Raw genomic sequence first — 21,896 nt, 5'->3', positions numbered from 1 at the left:
CCTTTTCCTCCTTCTCCTCCTCCTTCTCCTTCTCCTCCTCCTCCTTCTTTTTTCTGTAGCACATGTTTTGAACAACTTGAGCTTTGTGCTTTTATGCTCACTGTATTTTGTTTGAAAATAGCCAAATATTTTCTTGACAGAAACTATAGAACGACTGTGTATAGCTCTAAAAGGTGAAGTCTACAGCTAATAACATTGACTGTGGTGTCCAAGTGGTCTGGAAGAGTCTGCTGTATGTTGCTTCACTTGACTCATTGTAAGTGAAGAACGATGGCAAAGGTTCCATTGATGCCTGCTTACTAGTGCCTGTCACCAATGCAGACCACTGTTGTACCACGACAATCTGTATTCTAGCTGATGCAAGCAGAGATCTCGTATCTGACCACCACAGTAGATACGCCCATCAAGGGCAGTGTGGACAGACATCATTGACGGCCTGTTCACTTTAAGAATCCTTGAAATGCTAGCTTCCAGGTTTATATGCTGGATCCTCAGCTAAACTGTCAGGATTAAGAAACCATGTTCAAGGATTCTTTCAAAACAGTGATGGAGACAGGAGTTTTCGGTTCAATAGTAGGAGACTGGGCTCATATATGTGATGCCGTGTTCAGTTCTGAGCACTAACAAAAATACAGGGAAGGGGGCATTTATCACTCTATTTTGTTGTTTTTTGCAGTAAATATGTTAAATTTTCTTGTAGATTTTGGATTTAGCACACAATCATAAATCCTAGTAATGCTTTAAAAGTGAACAGACTGTACCTGCCAAAGAGAAAGTACTGCCTTCTCTCTTTTTATATGTGGGTGGGGACACACACACACACACAGAGAGAGAGAGAGAGAGAGAGAGAGAGAGAGAGAGAGATTTAATTTCTATCGATGAGTAGAAGACAAAAATCCCCAAAGAAGTAAATTTTTGTTTGCATGACACTAGCTAGTAGGACTGGGAGCTCAGCTCAGTGGTAAAGCACTTGCCTAGTATGTGTGAGGTCCTAAGTGCAGCTCCAAACACCACCATCCCCCAAAAAGAAAGAAAGAGAGAAAGCAAGCTATTAATAAGAAGTTTCTTGGAAGAGTAAGTTAATATCAACATTGAATATTTTTTAGCAAACTAACAGAAGAGTCCTCATATGGCAGTGAAATACCACATAAAACATACAAAAGTATAATCCAAAAATAATATTTTGTTATCATTCCACTGGATTATATTATATCCAGATGGAGACTGGCTGGACTCTGGCTTTCCTTGTCTTCAGCGGTTTGTGTGTGTCCATCAATTTTAGACAGAGTGTGTTTTTGAGAAGCCTCTATCTTTCTAAGGTGGAATGAGGTTTCATTCTAGACCACATCTCCACTGCCTACAACCTATAATAGAATGTGGTTAGGAGTCATCTTGTATTTCTAAGCAGCTCTTTTCAACATATTTATAAATGTGCAATAGGCTCGTGGTCAGCGAGGCTGGCTGGCTTTGATTTTCCTCATCTTAGTGGAGAAATTTAGTTGACAATGTCTTAGGACTATTTTCCTAAACTATAAAAGCTGGCCAGATCAGAAACATTTTGTACAAAGGCACTGAAGAGTTTTCTTTGTGTTACAGCTAACATGACTTCTGCAAATTATCCATCTAGTCACTGTAATGAATGCTCAAACCCCTTTTCCTAACTAACCGTGGTTACTACTCTTTAACTAAAAATTATTAGATATGTGTTCATGTAAAAACTTACTTCTCAGGAAATAAAACCCTCCTGAACGTCTTGATTTATCCATTGTCTGCTTGACTGACTTTGCTTGTGGTCAAGTCTACAAAATGAAGCAAACAAAAGCTCCCAAAGGAGGATTCAGCCCTTAACAAGACATCTGTACTTACTCCCTTTCCTGCAGAGCACTGCAGAAGAGTGGGCTGAAAGACTGTAAGAGCCAGAGATAGTGGATGGCTACAAGTAGACATTCTTTTCCCAGACACAGCAGGGTGGTTGAATCCATGAATTCACAACAGTTGTGACAACAGTGTGAGACCTGGGCAAAATCAAGCCAGCCAAAATCCTAGCATGAATGGGCTGGGTCATCAAACCCCATCCTAGGTAACAGGTCATTGGCAGAGGAAGTAGATGGATGGACACTGTATATGAACACACTGGTGGCACTAACTGGACTCTGTGGGTCCAAAAAAGGAGAACATGAATGGGAGGGGAAAGTGGTGGAGATGAATAAGGGAAGAATTGGAGGGAAGGGAACTGGAGTGGAACTGATCAAAACACATTACATGTACGTATGGAACTTTCAAACAATAGATTTTTATTTATTTTTTAAAAATTACTGGATAGCTAGGGATGTGTCTCGGTGCTGGAGTATTTCCTTTTATGTATAAGGCCAGGGTTCAAGCTCCAGTTCCCAAAGGAGATAGATAATAGATAGATAGATAGATAGATAGATAGATAGATAGATAGATTTAAAAGAACCTCTGGGGTGGGGGTGGGGGACAGAATACTACAAAGCTGGGCGGTGGTGATGCATGCCTTTAATCCCAAATCTCAGGAGGTAGAGGCAGGCAGATCTCTGTAGTTCAAGACAGGTCTGGTCTACAAAGTGAATTCCAGGATAGCCAGGGCTGTTATACAGTGAAAGCCTATCTCAAACAAACAAACAATCTAGAATAAATTCAAACATCTGGAGCCTGGAGAATCATGTATAGTGAAATGTCTGCCTCTATTGAAGAGTTGAATTCTTGTGACTGGACCCGTATGAGGGCCTACTCTACATGCTACTAGACTACACTCCTAAGAAAATCAGTCTATGAGAACCAGATACTTTGGATCCTCAAGAAGTTAAGAAGTAACTACCCAAGAAAGCAATACAAAAACAGACACAAAAAGAGTATCACTAAAATGTGTTGTAAATCTAGACATGCTCCTAATGTGGACAGTCAACTATATTTCGATTACCCTTAGATTGCGAAGGTTTTTATAACTATCACATCAGTTTCCTCCTTCCACTTATCCAATAGACACTTATTGAGTGCCTGCAAAGCAGGGCACATTTTGTAAAGCAACATGAAAGTAGCTGACTAAGTTAGAGTCATTCCCTGGTCATTGTAAAATCAAGGCCTCTATATTCACTTTTACACATCCAACTGCAGAAGAGATTCCTTAAAAAAAAAAAGTGTCTGTATCGAACACCTACAGGATTTTGCAACATTGCCGCTATTTACATAGTGTTAAATAGTATATGTAACAGATTATGCAAAGTATATGGGAGGTTATTCATGAATCCATGCAGAAATGTTTCAGCTAAATGACTTGAGTATCTTGGAGTTGGGATACCCACAAGGGTCCTAGATCTCAATGTAAGCAATGATGATATGAAGTTATTAGAAAATTGTATAGCTATTATTGATACTGCAGTCAGTGACCACCTTGAGTGCAATGAGATTCTCAAAAGAGAGTCTCAACAGAGCTTTGCAGCTCAAGAAAAAAGCCTCCAGGAGGACCAGGTGATGACACAATGGTAGCCTGAAGGATGGAAAAGGAGGAGCCACTCTGTGAGCAGGTGGGAGTTCAGAGGTAAAGCAAGAGAGAAGGCTTCAGAAAGCAGCACCATAAACCAAAAGTGTCATGTGATTAAGAGCAAGAGTCAGTGCCACAAACACTGTGTGCCTAGTCAAGAACTCTGGGCTATTCCAAGAGTAAAATGTAGCCACTGAAGGCTTGTGACCAGGGGTACAACCAACTGAGACAGTAGTAGGTCACTCTGGCTACTTGTGTAACAATTAAAACAAAGCAAGGCAATAGAGGGTTCTTTTGTTGTGCAGCTATGCTGGAAGTAAGTGGAAGACAGAAGACTGAGATGCTGAGGGAGCTGGAGGAGAGCCAGAAGGGCTCCATAAACAGAATCTGAACGTGATTAAATTGTACTGAGGCGGGAAAAAGGCAGTGGGAATGAGAAAAGGCAGGGGCGGGGGTGTGAAATCAAACAAGACACCTTAGGTTCAGGTTTACACAGCTCAGCTAGGATCGAATAGGCAAGGGCAGGGGATGTGGTTGCCTACTGTTCCCAAAGCCCTGGGTTCAACCCTGAGCAGTCCATGAACTGGGAACAATAAGACACCCCGGCACTGGTGGTGTGGAGACACATCTGGTATGTGTATTGATGCTGAGGCTACCTAAGCTACATGAGATTCTGTCTGGAAAAATTAGACATGCCAAGAGAATTTATTTTCAAGATATTCAGCTTCCAATACCTTAAGGAGACACACATCACAAAGGCTGTAAGATACACCCATGATTCACTCACTGCAGTAAGACTCCTGAGGCTGCTGGGATTATAAGTGAAATTAAGCATGCCATATTTCATTTTTCAAAAGCATCCCTTTTCAGAACCTTTTGACAATTACTCTTCTAACCATCATGATAGTTTCTTTATGAGAAACTATCACCAACTAACCACATATTTGAAACACCCATTTTTAATAAGCTGATTAATTTCTTTGTTTCTTTCTTTTTGATGAGGAGATGATGTCCTGGAACTTACTCTGTAGACAGGCTGGCCTTGAACTAAGATACCTGCCTGCCTCTGCCTCCAGAATTAAAGACATGCAACACCAAACCTTCTTACAGTTTTGCCTTACATTAAATTCTTTGCCTTTGCTAAAGGCCGGAAAGACATTCCATTCATTTTAAAATGTGAAAGTACCAGGCAGGCCACAATTTTTACATAAAATAAAGGTTAATAATTATTTCACATAACAGATATATGTACCCAATAAGAAGTTAACTGAAAAACACAACCAGATGATGATTGTTGAACTTTATTTTGAACCAAATTCCATAGTTCTAAACCTACATTTATTCATTTCAACTAAATGTCATTTCCTATCATCATCATCATCATCATAATAATAATAATAATAATAATAATAATAAAAACCTTGTTCTACTAATGTGAAAGGAAGCATGTAAGTACCAGATACCTAGTTATATAGATGACAGTTGAGATGATCATACAATATGATGATTTGGGGGTGGGACTAAAAGAAATGCTCTTGGGATTGAGATAAAGAAATGCTTCTTAGACAAAGGGCCCTGAGAGAATGTTGACATCAGTGAAAGTTAAAGTTCTGAGGGATGAGAGACCAATAGAGCAGCTGGATATTACTTCCTGATTCCAAAGACTTGGAATTTCCATTTGCAATAATAAATGAGTTGCAACTTTTCTCTTGGAATGATAACAACACATACTATGGGAAATTCGACAAGGGGATAGTTGCTCTCTTGAAACTTGAAAGCAAGTAAGAGATTTCAACCTGAGCATAATCCAACAATGGCCTCAGTGCTGTGTACAGCATGCTATTGGGAGAACATTTTCAGGATCTTATTGAAAGTGCTTAGCTAGGTTCATAGCCTTTGTAGTACACATGTATGCTGGTGTATGTGTATGGGGGAATCTCTATAAAAGAAACAAATGTATATCACAGTGAAGCACAGACATCAAGAAGAAAATTCCTGCAGAATAAAGCATCGCAGTAATAAGACTTTAAAAATAGGTGCTTATTAAATAGTCTGTGATGTAAACACTGATATACACACTGATACATAGCCTATTCCAGACTCAGAGTGAGATATAAAAATAAATTAGGCCTGCATGCAGAATAGTCTAAGGCTTATTTTTTAGTTAAAGTAGACAGTGGCTAAAGAGATGGTTGAGGAGTATGTTAAATATGTATGTATATGTACAAACACTTAAATAAAGTGGCTAATAAATTATAATCCAGGGAAGTATATTGATCATGGTTCTCTAAAGGCACAGGACTGAGAGAATGTATACATGTTATGGGAATGGCTCAGAGGATTTAGGGTGTATAGTCTAACAGCCTCAGCCTCATCAGGTCCCAGTCTGACACTGAAAACCTGAAGAATCACTGTTTTTAAGTCACACTAGAAGACGGGAGGTTCCGTGTCAGTAAGGGATGATGACAGCAGCATTCTCAAGAAAGTAGATGCACTCACCAGCAGGCAGTGAAACATGAAGGCAAACACAGCTCTGCTTTTCCCTGAGTCCTCTTTGCCTATGGATCACTGTTGGAAGGTGCTGATCCCTCTAGAGGAGTCTCCTCCTCCCCTTAGTTCATTCTTCCAGAAACACCCTCACCAGCTCACCCAAAGGTGTGTCTCTTAATTAATCCCAGAGCCAGTCAAATTGACAAACATGATGATCAGGATTCCTACATTTCATTGTCAAGTTCACTGGTACTTTCCAACACCCTGTTGCTGTTTTGTTTACTTATTTCTATTCCTTTTCCTGTAGACCCTTCCCTTCAGATCCTATAACTTGTCTGACCTTGAATCCTGGCTAAATTTATCCACGGCCCAGTCTTAACAATTACAGCTAAATCAATGCTAGAACTATCTCTCTCTATCCCTGCTGATGCTCAGCCTCTTCCCTCTTTTGATGTCAGCATTTTCTTTACTAAGTTCCCCTATGAAAACATAAATACTAATAAACATTCACATTCAAATCAATAATCATCCCTGCTTTTGCAGAGGGTACAGAGTGTGTTAAAAGAGAAAAATGACTAGGGTGAGAATTCACAACACAATCGTGACCTAAAAGCAAGCCCCAAGAGGCCTTTATACAACCTTCTACTCAAATACTTGAAATATTTGCTGGGTTAAAGAGACATTGTCCCTGTTTTCCTGGTATGAATTCTAACCATTTAAAACAAATTTTGTGTCTTTGTTTCATTTTAATATCATTTGCTGTTTTAAAAGAGAAAAGGCTATGAGATTTAGAAATAAAACAATGGGCATTAATTCCACTTTACTAATTCATTAGTCTTAAAATTGTGAAGGCTAGGTTACATAAACAAGGGGTCTATGTGTAAGTTTTGAATAGTGGCATCTGGAAATGTTGGCATAAAGCACCTACCTAATAAATGTTCTTTAGTTCATGGTTGAAGAAAAAATAGCATATATGTATATTATATATGTGCCATATATAGATCGATATTCTGTCATTGGCTATGAGCAGAAAGACACACATGTGGGTCTTTCCAGAGAGAATTGTTTTTCAAAACCATACTTGGAGAAATCTTTGCCCTCAAGTGGGACTCTACCTATAGCAATCACAGTAAATTCATGCGTAGTAACTTCTTAGAAGAATCATGGCATCAAACTTGTAACTTGAACTTATTTTAAAGTATAACTCTGCTGAGAGTGAACCTTGTAGCAGGATGCTGGCCTGATATTGCCTGGTTCAGTCTCCACCAGGTGCATGCATGCACACATGTTCACACACACACACACACACACACACACACACCTACCTGTTAAGAGTTACAAGGGGAAGATGGTTGAGGGGCATGAGAGGGTGGAAGAGAGGGTCAGTCTACTGAGCAATATTCATTGAGAACTTAAGATGTGATAGAACTTCATTGGAAAATAGCAGGAAATTAGAGAGGGAAAAATCCCTATCTTAATGAAGAGAAGGACAGCCAAGATGAGATGTCTTTCAAATGTTGCTCTTGTCAAAGTATATGGTGAGCTTAAACATGTATTGTCAAAGCAGAATATAGCTATTTCCAAAGGATCCAGCATTTCATGTTCACTTGAAGCTCATGAAATTGACCAGTCATTTCTCTGAGATATTGCATTTTTCAGCTCTCACTGAAGGTTGGTTGCTAGTAGAATTTATAGACATCTCCACCCAAGGCCAAATCTGTGTTTCAGAGTTCTCCTTATGGAAATGGCCAATATGACTTGGCCAGTAATTATTTTTTGATTGTCTATGGGAACATCTGAGTCTTTGGCCTCATGAATGGTTATACAACAAGCCCTTTTCCCTGCGGAAAAGACTGTGTTCCTTTGTGGCTCAGAGGTCCTGTGTTCCTATGTTGGGCCTGATCTTCTGGAAGTCATTTTCTCTAGGGCTGGGGTTATTTAGTTTCAAGGAAGGACTGGTTTGAATTTCTTTTAAAACTGTAAGTATATAGGATTACATTTAATTGTTGGTTTATGTACAGAAACATTGCGGCACTGGGCTGCAAGGAGCCCATCATAACTACTCCTTTGTCCTGAGTAAATATCCATTCAGTCTCAGTCTGGATGGGGTCCCATGGGTCGTGATGCTTCTGCAAAGATCAGGGGATATTGCTGATGTTATCTATCAAGCTTCTGCCATCTGCAAAGCCTCATAAAGTAGCTTTAAATTGAAGGGTAAATAAGGAAAGATGGGGTCTCAAGCTTAGACACTTGGGCCAGATTGCTGGAGAGTGGCAATTAGGAATATGTACTTGTTGTATAGCAATTATCAGTACTTACTTGTTGGCAACAAAGGGAAGACAGAAAGGCGAATATTCCAAATGTTCATTATGTTGGTGTTCCAAAGGAGGCAGTGACACATATGCCGCCTCTATCAAGGCCACGCCATACCTCTCAGTGCCTCCCAGTTTCCCCAGTTGGGAACCAAGGATTCCACACACACACACACACACACACGTGTGTGTGTGTGTGTGTGTGTGTGTGTGTGTGTGTGTGCGTTGTAGTTTCATGGTTGCCATTTCATGGTCTTCTTAGAGCTAGCATATGTAATTTGGGCACTTAAGAATATACAATAGTTCCTATAAGCTTGCTCAATTCTGTGTGACAATCTCTTTTAATTCGTTGTAAAACCTTAGCTCTTGAGTGTGTGTGTGTGTGTTGCATATTATAATCATTATCAAGAGTGAGCATTATATATGTCCCTCCCTCATCTCCACCTTGAAACTAGGAAACATTAGCCAAATGGACCACAGATCATGCAACTAATAAGGTCCAGGTATGGGATTTGAACCTCAACATGCTAAAGTGTTTTCCATTATATTTACTTATCTGTTCTCCTTTACCTCTTCCTGTTTCTTCCACTGTTTCTTGACTTCACCTTTAATAACTCACTATGTATACATTAAACATTTATGACTATGGCTGGAGACTCTAAGATAATAAATAAAAGATGAAACTGCACTGCAAAGTTCTTATTTAAGTTTTGCACTGTTCAGATTTGGGGCATATTTGTTTGCATTTGATCTACAGGATTTTTCAGAGCCCATACCAGTATTCCTCCCAAAATACTAGGACCCACTTGTCTACTCAGTTGCAGTAGCTGGATGTGCTGGAGAGAGACGTGTCAGTTACACTCCAGGCCATCAACCTTCAGGAGCAGTTTTGCTGGAATTATGCTTTTAGAGTCATGTAAGTGACATGGTGAAAGCAGTGGTTTTCAGTATGTATGCCAGCTTCCAACCCTGTGTGCCAACTGATCCCAACATCTCCCTGAAGGAGGTCAACCAGAAGGACATAGCCCTTCTAGTGCCTGCTACTGTCTAGGGTCAGAATGACAGAAAACAGGTCACTCTGGACATTTTCTTAGTAATTTAATCTCTCTCTCTCTCTCTCTCTCTTTCTCTTCCCCTCTCTCTCCAGGTTTTCCAAGTTTGGGTTCATAATAATTACTTTTTTAAACATTTAAAAATAGGGGTCTATCTATAATAAAATGCTGAGTGACTCTCTGGAGATTGCTGCTGGCTATTGTCTAATAGAAAGCATACGCCATTGAGCTAACATTTTGTTCTTTGAAGGAAAAAACAAAGCTGGTAAAAGCAGGTAGGCTTGTTTCCCAATAGCAATGGCATTAATGTCTTTCAAGTCACTCCTGACCATAGCTAATTAGAGTTTTTGGAGAAATGGCCCTTCCTGAGGGTCAAACCAGGTTAGGCCAACCACAGAGTTGCTGTTGGCAATTGGCAACAATGGATTTGTTAAGAATTTCTGCTTGGCTTGGGGTGGTCATCTGATTTCTCTCTCTCTTGCTGTTGTGTCTCTTATTTTGACTGGCTGAGGTTGGGTTAGACCACGAGGCCAGGATCCAAAGGCAATGGCAGCTTGTTACTGGAGATCTGCACTGACAGATGGTTGAAAACTTATTAGTCTGATGTTTTAACAGCCTGCAATAGGATGGAAATCTGCTCCTTCACAGGAAGGAAAACACGAGCCCTAGTTCCAAATCTGTTGGCCTCTGGTACCAAAGTGCTGAGGGCTGCCACCGTCTTCAGAGAGGAGGGCCTGACTGTGCCACCCACACAGAAAGCAGGGCTGAGCAAAATACTCATGGGCTTGAGCCACTGTAAAGAAGGAGACCCTGAAAGCACATCCTCCTGCAGCAGGGAAACAGGCCTGCCCCCACACAAGGTGTTAATGGCTTCCACAGTAGCAGCAGTCAGCCTTACAGGAGATTTCCACTGGGCTGGGCGGCTAGAGAATCCTTAGGTCAGAGCCATTCTATGGACCAATTCAAGAAAAAGGAATGAGACATACCTCAGGCTCCAGTACCTTTTCCAGAAGTTAAAATAAGCAAAAATATTGCAGGCAATACCATTGGTCAGAGACATCTGATTCCATTAAATTACAACTGTTTGTTACAAAACTCAAAGAATTCATCAAGTCCCCATTCTCCAAAAGCAAGCTTTTCTCCAAGTCCAGAAGGACTTGGCAATTCACTATAGGTCCCTACTTTCCTCCAGTCTCACTCATGGCTACCAGCTTGATTAAGCCCTCATTTATGACCCACCATGGTTTCACCCAGTCCTTGGAGACTACTTACCTGCTTCTACGAGCTTTGCTTGGGCATCTTCCCCTGTGATGGGTAGGGGCATGTCTCTTGATAGCTGACTATTACCTTCCAGGCCCAGCCACAAGGTCACCACTTTTTCTGAAGTGAAGCCTTCTGTAATAGCCCATCAGAGTTGGGTACCATAACTGAAGCAGCCCTTCACTTTGTATATTCTGAAGTTATACTAGGTTACCAGAGGAGAGGATGTAGGCTTGAATCTCATCCCAGTTGGTAACCGCATTCGCAGTACAGTGACAATCTTCCAATGTCTTTTCTGAGCAGTCATTTATTTGTTAACTTATTTGAAAGACTTTAATTGGTTCCAAACTCCCAATCCTTCATCCCTTTTCAGGAGTTCAGTCTCAATAGAAGTCACACTTCATGAATGTTCTTCAAACTTAAGACATTTTTGCCCTAGACCCGCCTTCTATGGACCAGACATTGATAAGCACCCTTCTGTACTCTGCTTTAGGAAACTAACATGGGCAGCAAATCAGGATTGTCTAGAGCTTATTGTTTATTTGTTTTGTTTTTGCTTGCATATGGAGCTAAGGACAGAATCAGAGCCTTAAGTCTGTTAGGCAAGGATGGGACTCCAACGATTTGGGGGTTTTTAAGATAGGGTGTTGCCATTGTTGTTCAGACTGACCTTGAGTATTCTGTATATACCAAGCTGCTCTATATTTTGTGATCTTCCTGCCTCTGCCTCTTGAAAATTGGGATTACAGGCATCTGCCACCATGACTAGCCAGGAAACCAGTTTCTGAAAGGTCTTCCCAATGTCAGGTTTGGGCCTTCATCATCCCACTGCAACTGAATACAAGGTGGCTATCTATATCTACAGAGTAGCACTTACTAACTCATAAGCACAAAAGGCCAGGCAGCATATCTTCTTTCAAGTTAACTCAGATTTTAAAGTTCAGGCTTCCCGCCTGTGGGAGCATGGTTAGGACTTTTGTTTTGTTTCATTTTGTTTTGTTTTTCTTAACTCAGGAAAGTCAGCTTTGATGTTTGTTTGTTGTTTGTCTGTTTGTTTTTCCAAAATGAGCCTGGTCTATGTTGAGGGTGTGTTTTATTTTTGTTTGTTTTGTGAAAGCTCCAAACACAGTCATCTCTCATGGAGATGTTGGGTTTAACATCCAGTATTCAGTTGCTGGCTTGACAGATATCAAGAGGCTATTGTGCCAAAAGTTTTGCTGGATTGCTGCCATGTGCTGTTTTCCTGAAGTCAAGAATTCAGTGGTGCCTACCCATTCTCCACTTTCCCAATTGTGGTCCACTGAGCTCATGGCTGGCCGCACCAGTCTGCAGTTGTTTGTGGAAACCCAGACTGTAGCCTGATCCTCCAATGATTTTATACATGCTCGATTTCCTTAATCAAATCATTCTAAAAACAACAAAACTAAATGTGGCACGACAGATATCAGGGAATCATAACTTTTAGTTACTTGCTGTAGTATTTAACTTTATATATCTGCAATAAACTGTTTCTACCTCCACTGGCACTGACAAATGTCACAGCATGGAGGAGCTCTTTCTTCAATTGTTCAGTTGTTGGCTGCAGCCCCTCCCTTCTGGAATACAAAAAGTCTTTCTAAAGAGATTAGTTGCTGAAGGACAGATGAGAGGTTTCTCTATCTGAGTAACTACAGTTCATGAGTGATAGCAAGTTTCAGAACAGAAGAAAAAAATGCTTGAAAACTTTCTCGAAACAAGAAAGATGAAGTATCAATTGTCTTAGGAAAGTTATGCGCTAAGCAATGAGAATAAAATTAGGACCTGTCACTGCAGCTAATAATTCCTAGTGAGAATATGACTGGTATTTGACTAGTATCACAGCAGATATAATTTTTCTTTAAAGGAAATATTTTTTTAAAAGTTGTTGAAAAGTTAAATGTGTTTTCTGAAATTACTACTATTGTCAACTTTCACAACTATCAAAAATACATGACAAAAATACAGTTTACTTAAAAGAAATATATTTTATTGTATACTTCACTGGAAAACACAATTTTAGTTAGTGGAAATTAAGTTTTAAGTTTAAAATATTGCCGGCTTTAAATTAGATATTTTTTTGTTGTTGAAAATAAAAAGTATACATATTTACAGTATAAAGATGATGTTTTGAAATACATAAAATTGTGAAATAACAAATTAAGATAACTAACAGATATATTACCTCAATTTTTGTGGTAAAAACACAAAATTTTCAAGTATTTGATGTGTTGGGATGACTGTCACTGCATGTTGTACATAGGTGTTGATCTGATTCTTCCTGTCTAGAAGAATCCTTGTACCCATTGAACTCTTCTCCTCTGGCTACTGGTGACCACTATTCTGCTCATGGCCTCTTCGAATTCAATGTTTTCAAATTGCACACATAAGTGAAACCATATGGTATTTGTTTTTCTGTACCCGGTTTGTTTCACTTAGCACAATACCCTATGATTCATCTATGTTGTAGCAAATGATAGAATCACTTTCCTCCTTCTCTGGCTAAAAAATACTCTACTTTGAAAATTGTCTCCCTGTCTTTATGCATCCATCCATTGATGTTCATCCCATATTGTGATGACAGGTACAATATTTTAAAGCTTCTCTGAACAAAAGTCAAATTCTAAACATAATATACATAATATACAAAACTCTTAACTAATACTAATTGGAAAACAGCTCACAAAGTATTGACTTTTAAATATCTTTTTTTTTTTATTTCTTCATTTTTAGTCCTGAAAAATACTATGAGTTAAAACTAAATTTGAGATGATTCTATGATGTAGATGACCCCTGATGATAGAGTAGATCATGTACTCCATCATCAGGAGGTGGCAATGGGCTTTGAAACTGAGTCAGTCTTAGCTAAAGCCTGAGCTCTCTGGCAAAAAGCCAGAACCAAGTGGGTGAGTAAAGCGAGGGTCCACAGACGTAGTCTATACAGGCAGTGTAATAAGAAACACCAAAGTGGCCATTATCTGGGAATCCTTAAATCTTGGTTATGTGTCAGTCAGCTGTCAACACTGATTCCCTTCACTAGAGACAGCACTCTACAGGAGTACTCCTGTCTCTGCCTCAATTTTCTATTGATACAGGAGTATTATGAGAGTGTGAAATGGTAGCTAGACAAGATTTAGAACAATGTTTAACCCACAGTCTCAATAAATGTTAGCAAAATAGTAAGTATCTAGTCTACCTCCAAGAGTTTTCAGGGTTCTAACATATTAAAGAAAGCAAAGAGGCTACGACATTAAGGACACTAACAATGACACTGGTTGATTCTTTGCGGTCTGTGGAGATAATGGGCACATGTGGAAGTTCTCATGAAGTATATGTGCCTCAGAAGAAGGAACATGTGCTAGGAGGGTTTCTTTGTTGCTACCATGGCTCCACCATCTTGCAATGGCTAGCTCTTGGTGTTCATGGTTAGTTTCCACTGGAATTGTTGGGCAAGAACAAGATGATCTTGCTATTTCAGACTCACAAAATGAAACAAAGATGTGCTCTCTAAGAATTGGACAGAATCCTGATGATCAGAAACAGAAGTCATCCAGAATCAAGATGCTCAAGTCGCAAGTCCCCAACAAACATGACTAGAGCATCATCAAAGGAAGAGGGTTGCAGACCTCACAACCAGAAAAATCACAGGGCCTTTCCCTGTGTTGGAGTCTATAGTTGTCTAAGACTGGGGACACCATGGTTTAACCTAAATAATCTATCTCCTAAACGAGGTCATTACGCTGAGTGGCAGAGTTGAGTTGGAGCCTGGCAGTGAGAAGTATCAATGAGACGAGAAAAGGTGATTTAGGGCATGTCCTGTTCTGTGAATGATCAGATTCCCTTATAGACATTGCTTTTAAAACTGTTGCTATCATCGGGCATCTTCGAAAAACCAAAAAGCCAAGAAAGTAGTTAAAGGTGCCCCCAACAGTTTTCCAGATGTCATGGAGATAAAGGTAGGGAAGCAGAAAGCCTCATCCTCATAGGAAGGGCCACAGCACCTCCCCTTTCTGCTTGGTAATGAGCTTATCTGTTCAGTGAGCCCAGGCAAGCCATGACTGTTTGAAGTTTCAGACATTTCTCCCAGCTTTGTGAATGACCAGGGGAAAAAAAACTTCTGATAGCCAGACACACTTGCCTGTTGACAAACCCATCTGAAGATGCCCTTAACTTCTCATAGCCATGGGAAGTTATGCAACCTCTACTCACAATGCCATGGAAAGTCTCTTCACTGAGAGAAGGGTACCTCTCCCATGGCAGTATACATATAAACTTTGTCATCAACCCAGACAAGATAATTGATAGGGAGTTATTCCACTAAGAAGTTGAAAACATCTTAGAAACCTCTGACCTTTTATCTAAAAATAATGATTAACTCTTCTGGGTTGTAAACATACCACTTTAAAAGGCAGGTGATGCAGAAAATAGATCCTGGCTATTTTAAAGGGCTTGACCTCTGTCAAAATACAAACAAAACAGGAAGAAACAGTAGGGTCAGAATGCATGGGTCATTAATCCACAAATTTGCTCCCTGGCCTAACTTGGTAGTACACATCGACGTGCCCATGTTACTTTCAAGGAGATGAAGCATGAAGAGATTAAATGGCATGGTACTGACCACACTAGGTCAGCAGATGGCTCATGATTCAAATTCTCCATCCAGAATTCAGCATCTTTTCATCTTCAGATGAGCCCTTCTACTGTGCCCAGACTTCCTCATCCACAGTCCTACCCCTTGGCTCTCTGCCCTATTACCCGTCTCTTACATGGTGTGGGTCAGCCTAGGAACTGGTTGTCTCACCTGAGAATGTCACAATTTAGCTGTGAAGAATTTTGAGCTCCTTTTTCCTTCAGGGAATGGAGTTAACCAAACTGTGAACTTTGAAAGAAAGAGAAAAATGAACCACACTACTAAGCTGCTGGTCATTCATTCCTCTAATGCCAGCACCCAGGAGGTCGTGACAGGTAGATCTCAGAGTGTTAAGGGCCTGCATGAGCTACACACAGAGTTCCAGGCCAGGCCAGACCCAGGGCTATATATATAGTGAGGCTTATTTTTAAAAAATGAAAAGGAACTAATTCAGTAAATGATAAAACAAGTTATAAGAACAAATAATGGCCTCCCTGAACCCAAGGACACTGACACAAACCTATACTGGACAAAGAGCCACTTTGATATTCAAACTATTGGATATGGCCAATTCATTTTTATTATAGAATGTTTCATGTACAAATAAGTTTAAAGAATAATCTCAGGTACATATCATTTCTCTGATCGCTTCTCCATACCCTATATATTTGATGCCTCATTTGTTATTCAGTACATGTTTTCCTTTTTTAGTAAATTAATGTATACATAAGGAATTTTAGGTGTTTTAAACGTCATAATATATGGAGTTCTTTTTAGCATGATATTATACTTTGTGAGTGTGTGTGCATATGTGTGTGTGTGCATGTGTGATACTTGTGCATGTACAATACGAGTGCATGTGTGTGTATGAAGTGTGTATTAAGCATGTGTGTGGACATAAAAAACAACTTTGAGTGTGGCCCTAACCTTCCACCATGTTTTGAGACAGGGCCTAATTGCAGTTCACCATTGCACTTGCTTGGGTATCTGGCCCACAGCCTTCCAAGTATTGTCCTGCCACTTCTTCCCATCCCACAGTGAGGCTGCTAAGATTATAGATGCCTGCCACTGTGCCTGGTTCTACATTGGTTCTAGGAAGCCTAGTTTAAAACTTAATTCTTGCAACATTGTTTTCCCCAACTCTAATATTACACTTTTATGACAAGTATAAGTTTTGTATGATTTGAAAATTATGTATATTTGGCATTCCATAATGTGAATATTATATATTTTATATAAATACATTGCATGCTGTATATGCTTTTAGAGTATGTGAAGCTTTAATTCATTTTTAATTGTGGGAGTCCTCTCGTGGATCACATGTCTCTTTTTAAGTAGAACACTGGAGTTGTTTTTGAAGATTTCTCTAGTAAAAAAAAAAAATCTACAAAATCACTTGCTGTATCACAACATATGAACTTTTCTGTTTTGCTAGACTTTTCCAACTTTTCTACAGTGATTATTTTATACCCTAGCCCAAGAGTATAGTTTCACATTTCTTTGAACTTTTGAAAATGTTTAGCATGTCCAGATTTCTAAATTTTGTCACATCAGTGAGTTTTTAAAAGCCCTTTATCTTAAGTATAATTTATTTATTCCCAATTATTGGTATAGTTTAATATAGTTATGTGTTTATTGACCATTCAAATTCCTTCTTTATGAATTAATTGCTGTATCTTTTATCCATTTTTCTAACAGATTATTTATGTTCTCATTGCTTTGGGTAGTTCATTTATAAACACAGATACTAATCCCATTTGCCAATCATATTCATTATGCAAAAGTGGCCTGTTAAATAATGGATTGGCTTGCTAAGTTTTGCCTTGCACAAAAGTTTGAAATGCAAATTAAAACTGAGCTATAAACAAGCAAGTTGTTATACCCTGAGTCTGTGAATTTAGGAAAGCCCTATGCTACTTTTGCATTTCCTTAATTTGTCCTTTTCCTGATCTCAGAGACTTCAGCATTGATCACTCAACTTTGATAACATTTGTATCTGTTCAGAATAATGTCAGTGATAATAAGGACCGACTCTGAGAGAGATTGAACTGGGATTATTGAGCCTGGTGGTAGCTGGATGTTTCACTGAGATGGAAACTGTTCGAAACTAGGTACATCCCAAGCCATGGCTTCTCATGAGAGGACAGAGTAACTGTTGGCAGGGACATGAAGCATACTGGAACAGCCCATCCCAGATTGACCTTTGAAAGACACTGCTCCCAAGAAAGTCTCTCTTTATGACAGTAGTCTGTAGGCCCAGATAACTAAAGAAAACAAAAGTAGAACAACATCACAGTGATGTCAGTTGTATAGCTGTATTGGCTTGAAAATTCTCATTTGAAATCTTAACGTAACAGAGGCTGTCTTTCTATTACAGAGGTGTGGTGATACCTTGTTTGAGAACCCTGATCAGAATGTCAAATGTGTTTGCATGCTAGGTAAGTAGGCTTCTTGTTTCCATTGTATTTTGCATGTTGATGTCATGTGGAGTCACTGTTTTTTGATGTCTTACTGACCTCCTCTTGTTCCATTATAAGGAGGCTTGTCAGTGTGCTTGTGGGTTTAAAAACAACTATACTATATTTGTAGAGCAATAGAAGATGAAAAAGAATTTTATTTTGGTAGTTCTCAGTAAATCTTGGCCCATTCTTCTGAGTCTCGATGCTTCTTGGATCATCAGGATAACATGCAATTGAATGTTTTATATTTTAAAAATAACAACACAAAACTGTGATTAAAATGCAAGAAGAACCCCATTGTCACTTTAAGCCTGAGATTATAAGCTAAATAATAAAGCTATTAGATATTATAGCATCACAATATCCCTCATTTATAAGACCTAGGAGAAGTATGTATGTGAACTAATCAGAAGCCAACACAATTACCCATAATGCATCTGCATCCAAATAGCAATAAAATAATGAATAATCACTTCTCTTTGTGGGATGATATAACATCAATGCCTTTTTTTCAGACTCAATAATATACACTGTCCTGTTAAAGAATGAAATCAATAGTATTTTCCTCTCTATAGATTAGAAATAAGTACAGCAAGTATGAGTGACATTCTTAACTGCTAAGTCAGACATGATGCAAACCATGATAAGGTTCTAAAATGTAGAATTTTAGGGCTGCTGCAAACAACGGAAGTATGTCCAGTAAGTTTACATTAATTGTAACATAAAGTTTGCAGCAGCAAGGACAACTAAATGGTCTCACCAGCTTTATTTGCATAGCAGTTCACATTTGTTCACTAAAACTATATTCATAAACATAGTAAAGATGAATTCATGTTAGCATCATTCATTTCTAGGCACCTCATATTAACAGTCTAGATTATTGGTAAGATGACCCAAAACCACATACAACAAGGTAAATAGAGGCATGGGAAGATCTCAGTCACTCATAACTCAAGATGATAGCCAAACAAATAACCAAGGGCTACTCATAACTCAAAAAACAAACATGAAAAGCCTTCTACTCTTCTTATTTTGTACTGCTATTCAATATAAAATGTCTATATTAAAGTTCTCTTATGTTTTAAATTAAGATGAGAGTTTGTAGGTCTACTAGAAACAGCATATTTTACTAGAAGCACATGAGCAATGATTACAGTACTCCTCTGCATACTATTTTCAGCTATCCAATACTAGGTTTAAACTTTATTTTTCAGAAATTATAATTTAAAACATAGATGGAAATATAGACAGATATATAGATAGATAGATGATAATAATAGATGTATAAAGAAGATGATGATGGCTAGATAGATAGAGATAGATGAAGATGACAGATTAGTTAGATAAATGATTGATAGATGAAGATAATAGATTAGATAGATCGACCGAATAGAGAGAGAGAAAGATAGACAGACAGACATGTGGAAGCAGAAAAGTTATTTGCCCAGCCATGTGTCCCAACATTATATTTGAGAAGGTGTCCTATGAATATGTTTTATCTTTTCATCATTTAGTTCATGCAATTTCCACACAAACAATATTACAGCTGAACTATTTCACATGTAAGGAAATGAAAGCAAGTGCTTCAATATTACAGACTACTTACCACAGTTTGAACCACTAAAGTATGTTTACGTTGCTTACTTCCACCTGATTTAGTAACTTGAATCAACATTTAACTCATGATGCCAGCAAAGACATGGGCATCACCAACATTAGATGAATATTCCTATATTCTGCTTCTCTTGTAAGTGCTTGGTTGATAACTAGCTAGGAGAAGGGTGACAAAAGATTGTCTAGTACTGTCAAGTACTGAGCTTTAAAGGAAGGTTAATCTCCTGACTGTATAATGTGTTTTAGATGCCATTTGACCATCAAATATATCCCATTGATTTTGAATACATTAATATAAATCAGTTTTGTTTTTCTAACTTTTGTTGTAACTATTGCAGCTGAGCACCTAAAGGGACAGGTGAAAAATATACCCGGCATCTTACATAGCTAGGTCATTTATTGTAAACTGAGAGATGTCTGCTCTTCAAAATACAAATATCTTTGGCAAGACCATGTGTTAGTCATTAACCTTATAGATTTCACTGGCCTCTCGATATAGAACTATGTAGTACAAAGGAAAAGTGACAATGAAAGCTTTGATTGAGAATTCATAGGAAGAAAATACTACATGTTACCTGAAAATACTATCTATTTACAATCTATAATGCAAAATGGGGTATGCAGAGGTCATGCTAGACACTTGAAGTTTCTCACAGTGGAAATTGTCTATGTCCTCAAGGACCTTACACTAAAGAGGACTTAGACTTTTTCCTATTTATCCCTTAAGGGAATTGATGCAATTTTTCATTCAAACTTTGATAAAGTCTTTTAACATTACAGATAAAAGAATGCCAAAATAAAGCTATCCTATTATAAACATTGATGGATCAATCTGTCATTAGCTTACTGCCTTAGAGAGACTGCCATCGTATGAGATAATGAGAATGTAAAAACAAACTTTGATGGTTCATGTCTTTAAGATAAACAAGAAAAATTCACATTATTATTAATTATTATATGCCACTAAAACCAAGACCATTTTTGTATTTCTTTAAGAAAGAACGTCTACATGAACATTCCACAAAGAACATCTCCTCTGCCTTATCTTAGGCACAGTAGGTTCTTTCTTCCTTTAAGAGGAGGCTGATATGTGTCTTTGTCCCTTCTTGGAATACTTCTTGAGAAAATGTTCTATCTATAACAACAAACATTAAGGTGTCTGGTATTTTAATCAACTGTTGAGTTTTATAAATTTTTTTTAATCTGGTGATCTTTTAACACTATGTTGAGTTAATCAAAATTTTCCAACTAAGAGAACAAAATATATACAGCCTGTATTTCCAAAATCTTACCCTGAATCTTTATGCCACTCAGTACTGATGCCCAATGGGGACAACCTAAAACATCTTTATATTATCAAGCTCTTGGGCCTTTCTTCCTGGGTTCTTCTTCCCTTCCTTCTCACACTCCATTGTGGGGTCCCCGCCTGGATTTGGGCAGTTCAGTTCTGTTTTCAGCATGCTGGATATGGAATGTGCATGAGGGTCATTAGACAGGGACAGGCCTGTCCTGTGCTCTTCTAGTGAATGCTCAGATCATTAGAGTGGGTAGACGGCAGTATTTGTATGTTAAATTGTCTACTTTATGACTTTTATGGATAAACTACTCTCTCAGAAAACCATGCCGCTGGCTCATTATCTTAATTGATGCACAAGTGTCATAACCACCTGGAGTGACCCCAAAGCACTTAATCCAATACAGTTTTAAGTGAGAACAAATTACTGTCCTCTATGGTTTTTGCTGAGACTCATTTCAGGAGATCAGAGCAGGTGGGGTTTGAAGGTAGATTGTGGGCTGCACAGCTGCCTATACTGAGGACTGGCTGCTTAGTCCTTAAAATAGCTCAGAAAGGCCAACCGTGGCCACCAAGCCAGCAAGCGAACAGTAGTAAATGGCTCCTTCATTCTCTGCTTCACACTTATAATGGTGACTTCATGCTTCATCAACTGCAAACCCCACATCTACACTCACTTACAGATCCCTCTTAAATTCCAATAAGCCTTAGAGCTTATATAATTATATCAAAAGATATACAACTATATGGCAAAATTTGTACCTTAATAAAATGTAAGGATCCTAAAAAGAGCAATAAGGGAATTATCTCTAATTAGGTAAATAATGCACAGACTATGCCAAGTTACTAAAACTACTTTCCGAAGGTATAAAAGAAAAGTGTTAGCCAAAAAAGAATGGATAATATTTAAAGAATGCTTGGTGTCGATTCAATTCTTAATTCATGTGTTAGCCATGTTCTATAAACTTAAACACTTTCCTCATAAAAAAGAAATTTAAAAAACAAAAAGGATCAGACGTGGCACTTTTTTTTTTCTACTCTCATTTCTTACTTTTCAAGTAGGAGTCTATAAAAATAAAAGTCCTTAATTTATAGTTTATGATGTTTGGGCTCAGTTTCCCAATTTTATCCAGGTTGGCTTTTTCTAATTTAGAATATTTTGTGGCTTTGCTACTATTTCATATTTGAATCCATTCATGCTGATAAGTGGTGTGGCCATTTGAATGTTCTGGAAAAACCTGATTACCTGTCTGGCTTACACGGAATGT

The 21,896-nt window shown here is 38.5% G+C and overlaps 1 protein-coding gene across 1 annotated transcript in view; it reads left to right on the top strand.

The window, feature by feature from the left end:
• The window catches only part of Pde7b (phosphodiesterase 7B), a 292,866-nt gene that overhangs the window by 68,930 nt on the left and 202,040 nt on the right, over positions 1–21,896 (top strand). The window contains exon 2 of the mRNA XM_051175368.1: positions 17,639–17,699. Within this exon, the coding sequence (XP_051031325.1) occupies positions 17,639–17,699 (61 nt within the window). The remainder of the gene's footprint in view (positions 1–17,638; positions 17,700–21,896) is intronic.

Source organism: Phodopus roborovskii, unplaced genomic scaffold, assembly GCF_943737965.1.
Source record: "Phodopus roborovskii unplaced genomic scaffold, PHOROB, whole genome shotgun sequence".
Lineage (NCBI taxonomy): Eukaryota > Metazoa > Chordata > Mammalia > Rodentia > Cricetidae > Phodopus > Phodopus roborovskii.
Note: the sequence above shows the minus strand (reverse complement) of the source record. Positions and strands in the feature narration are given on the sequence as shown.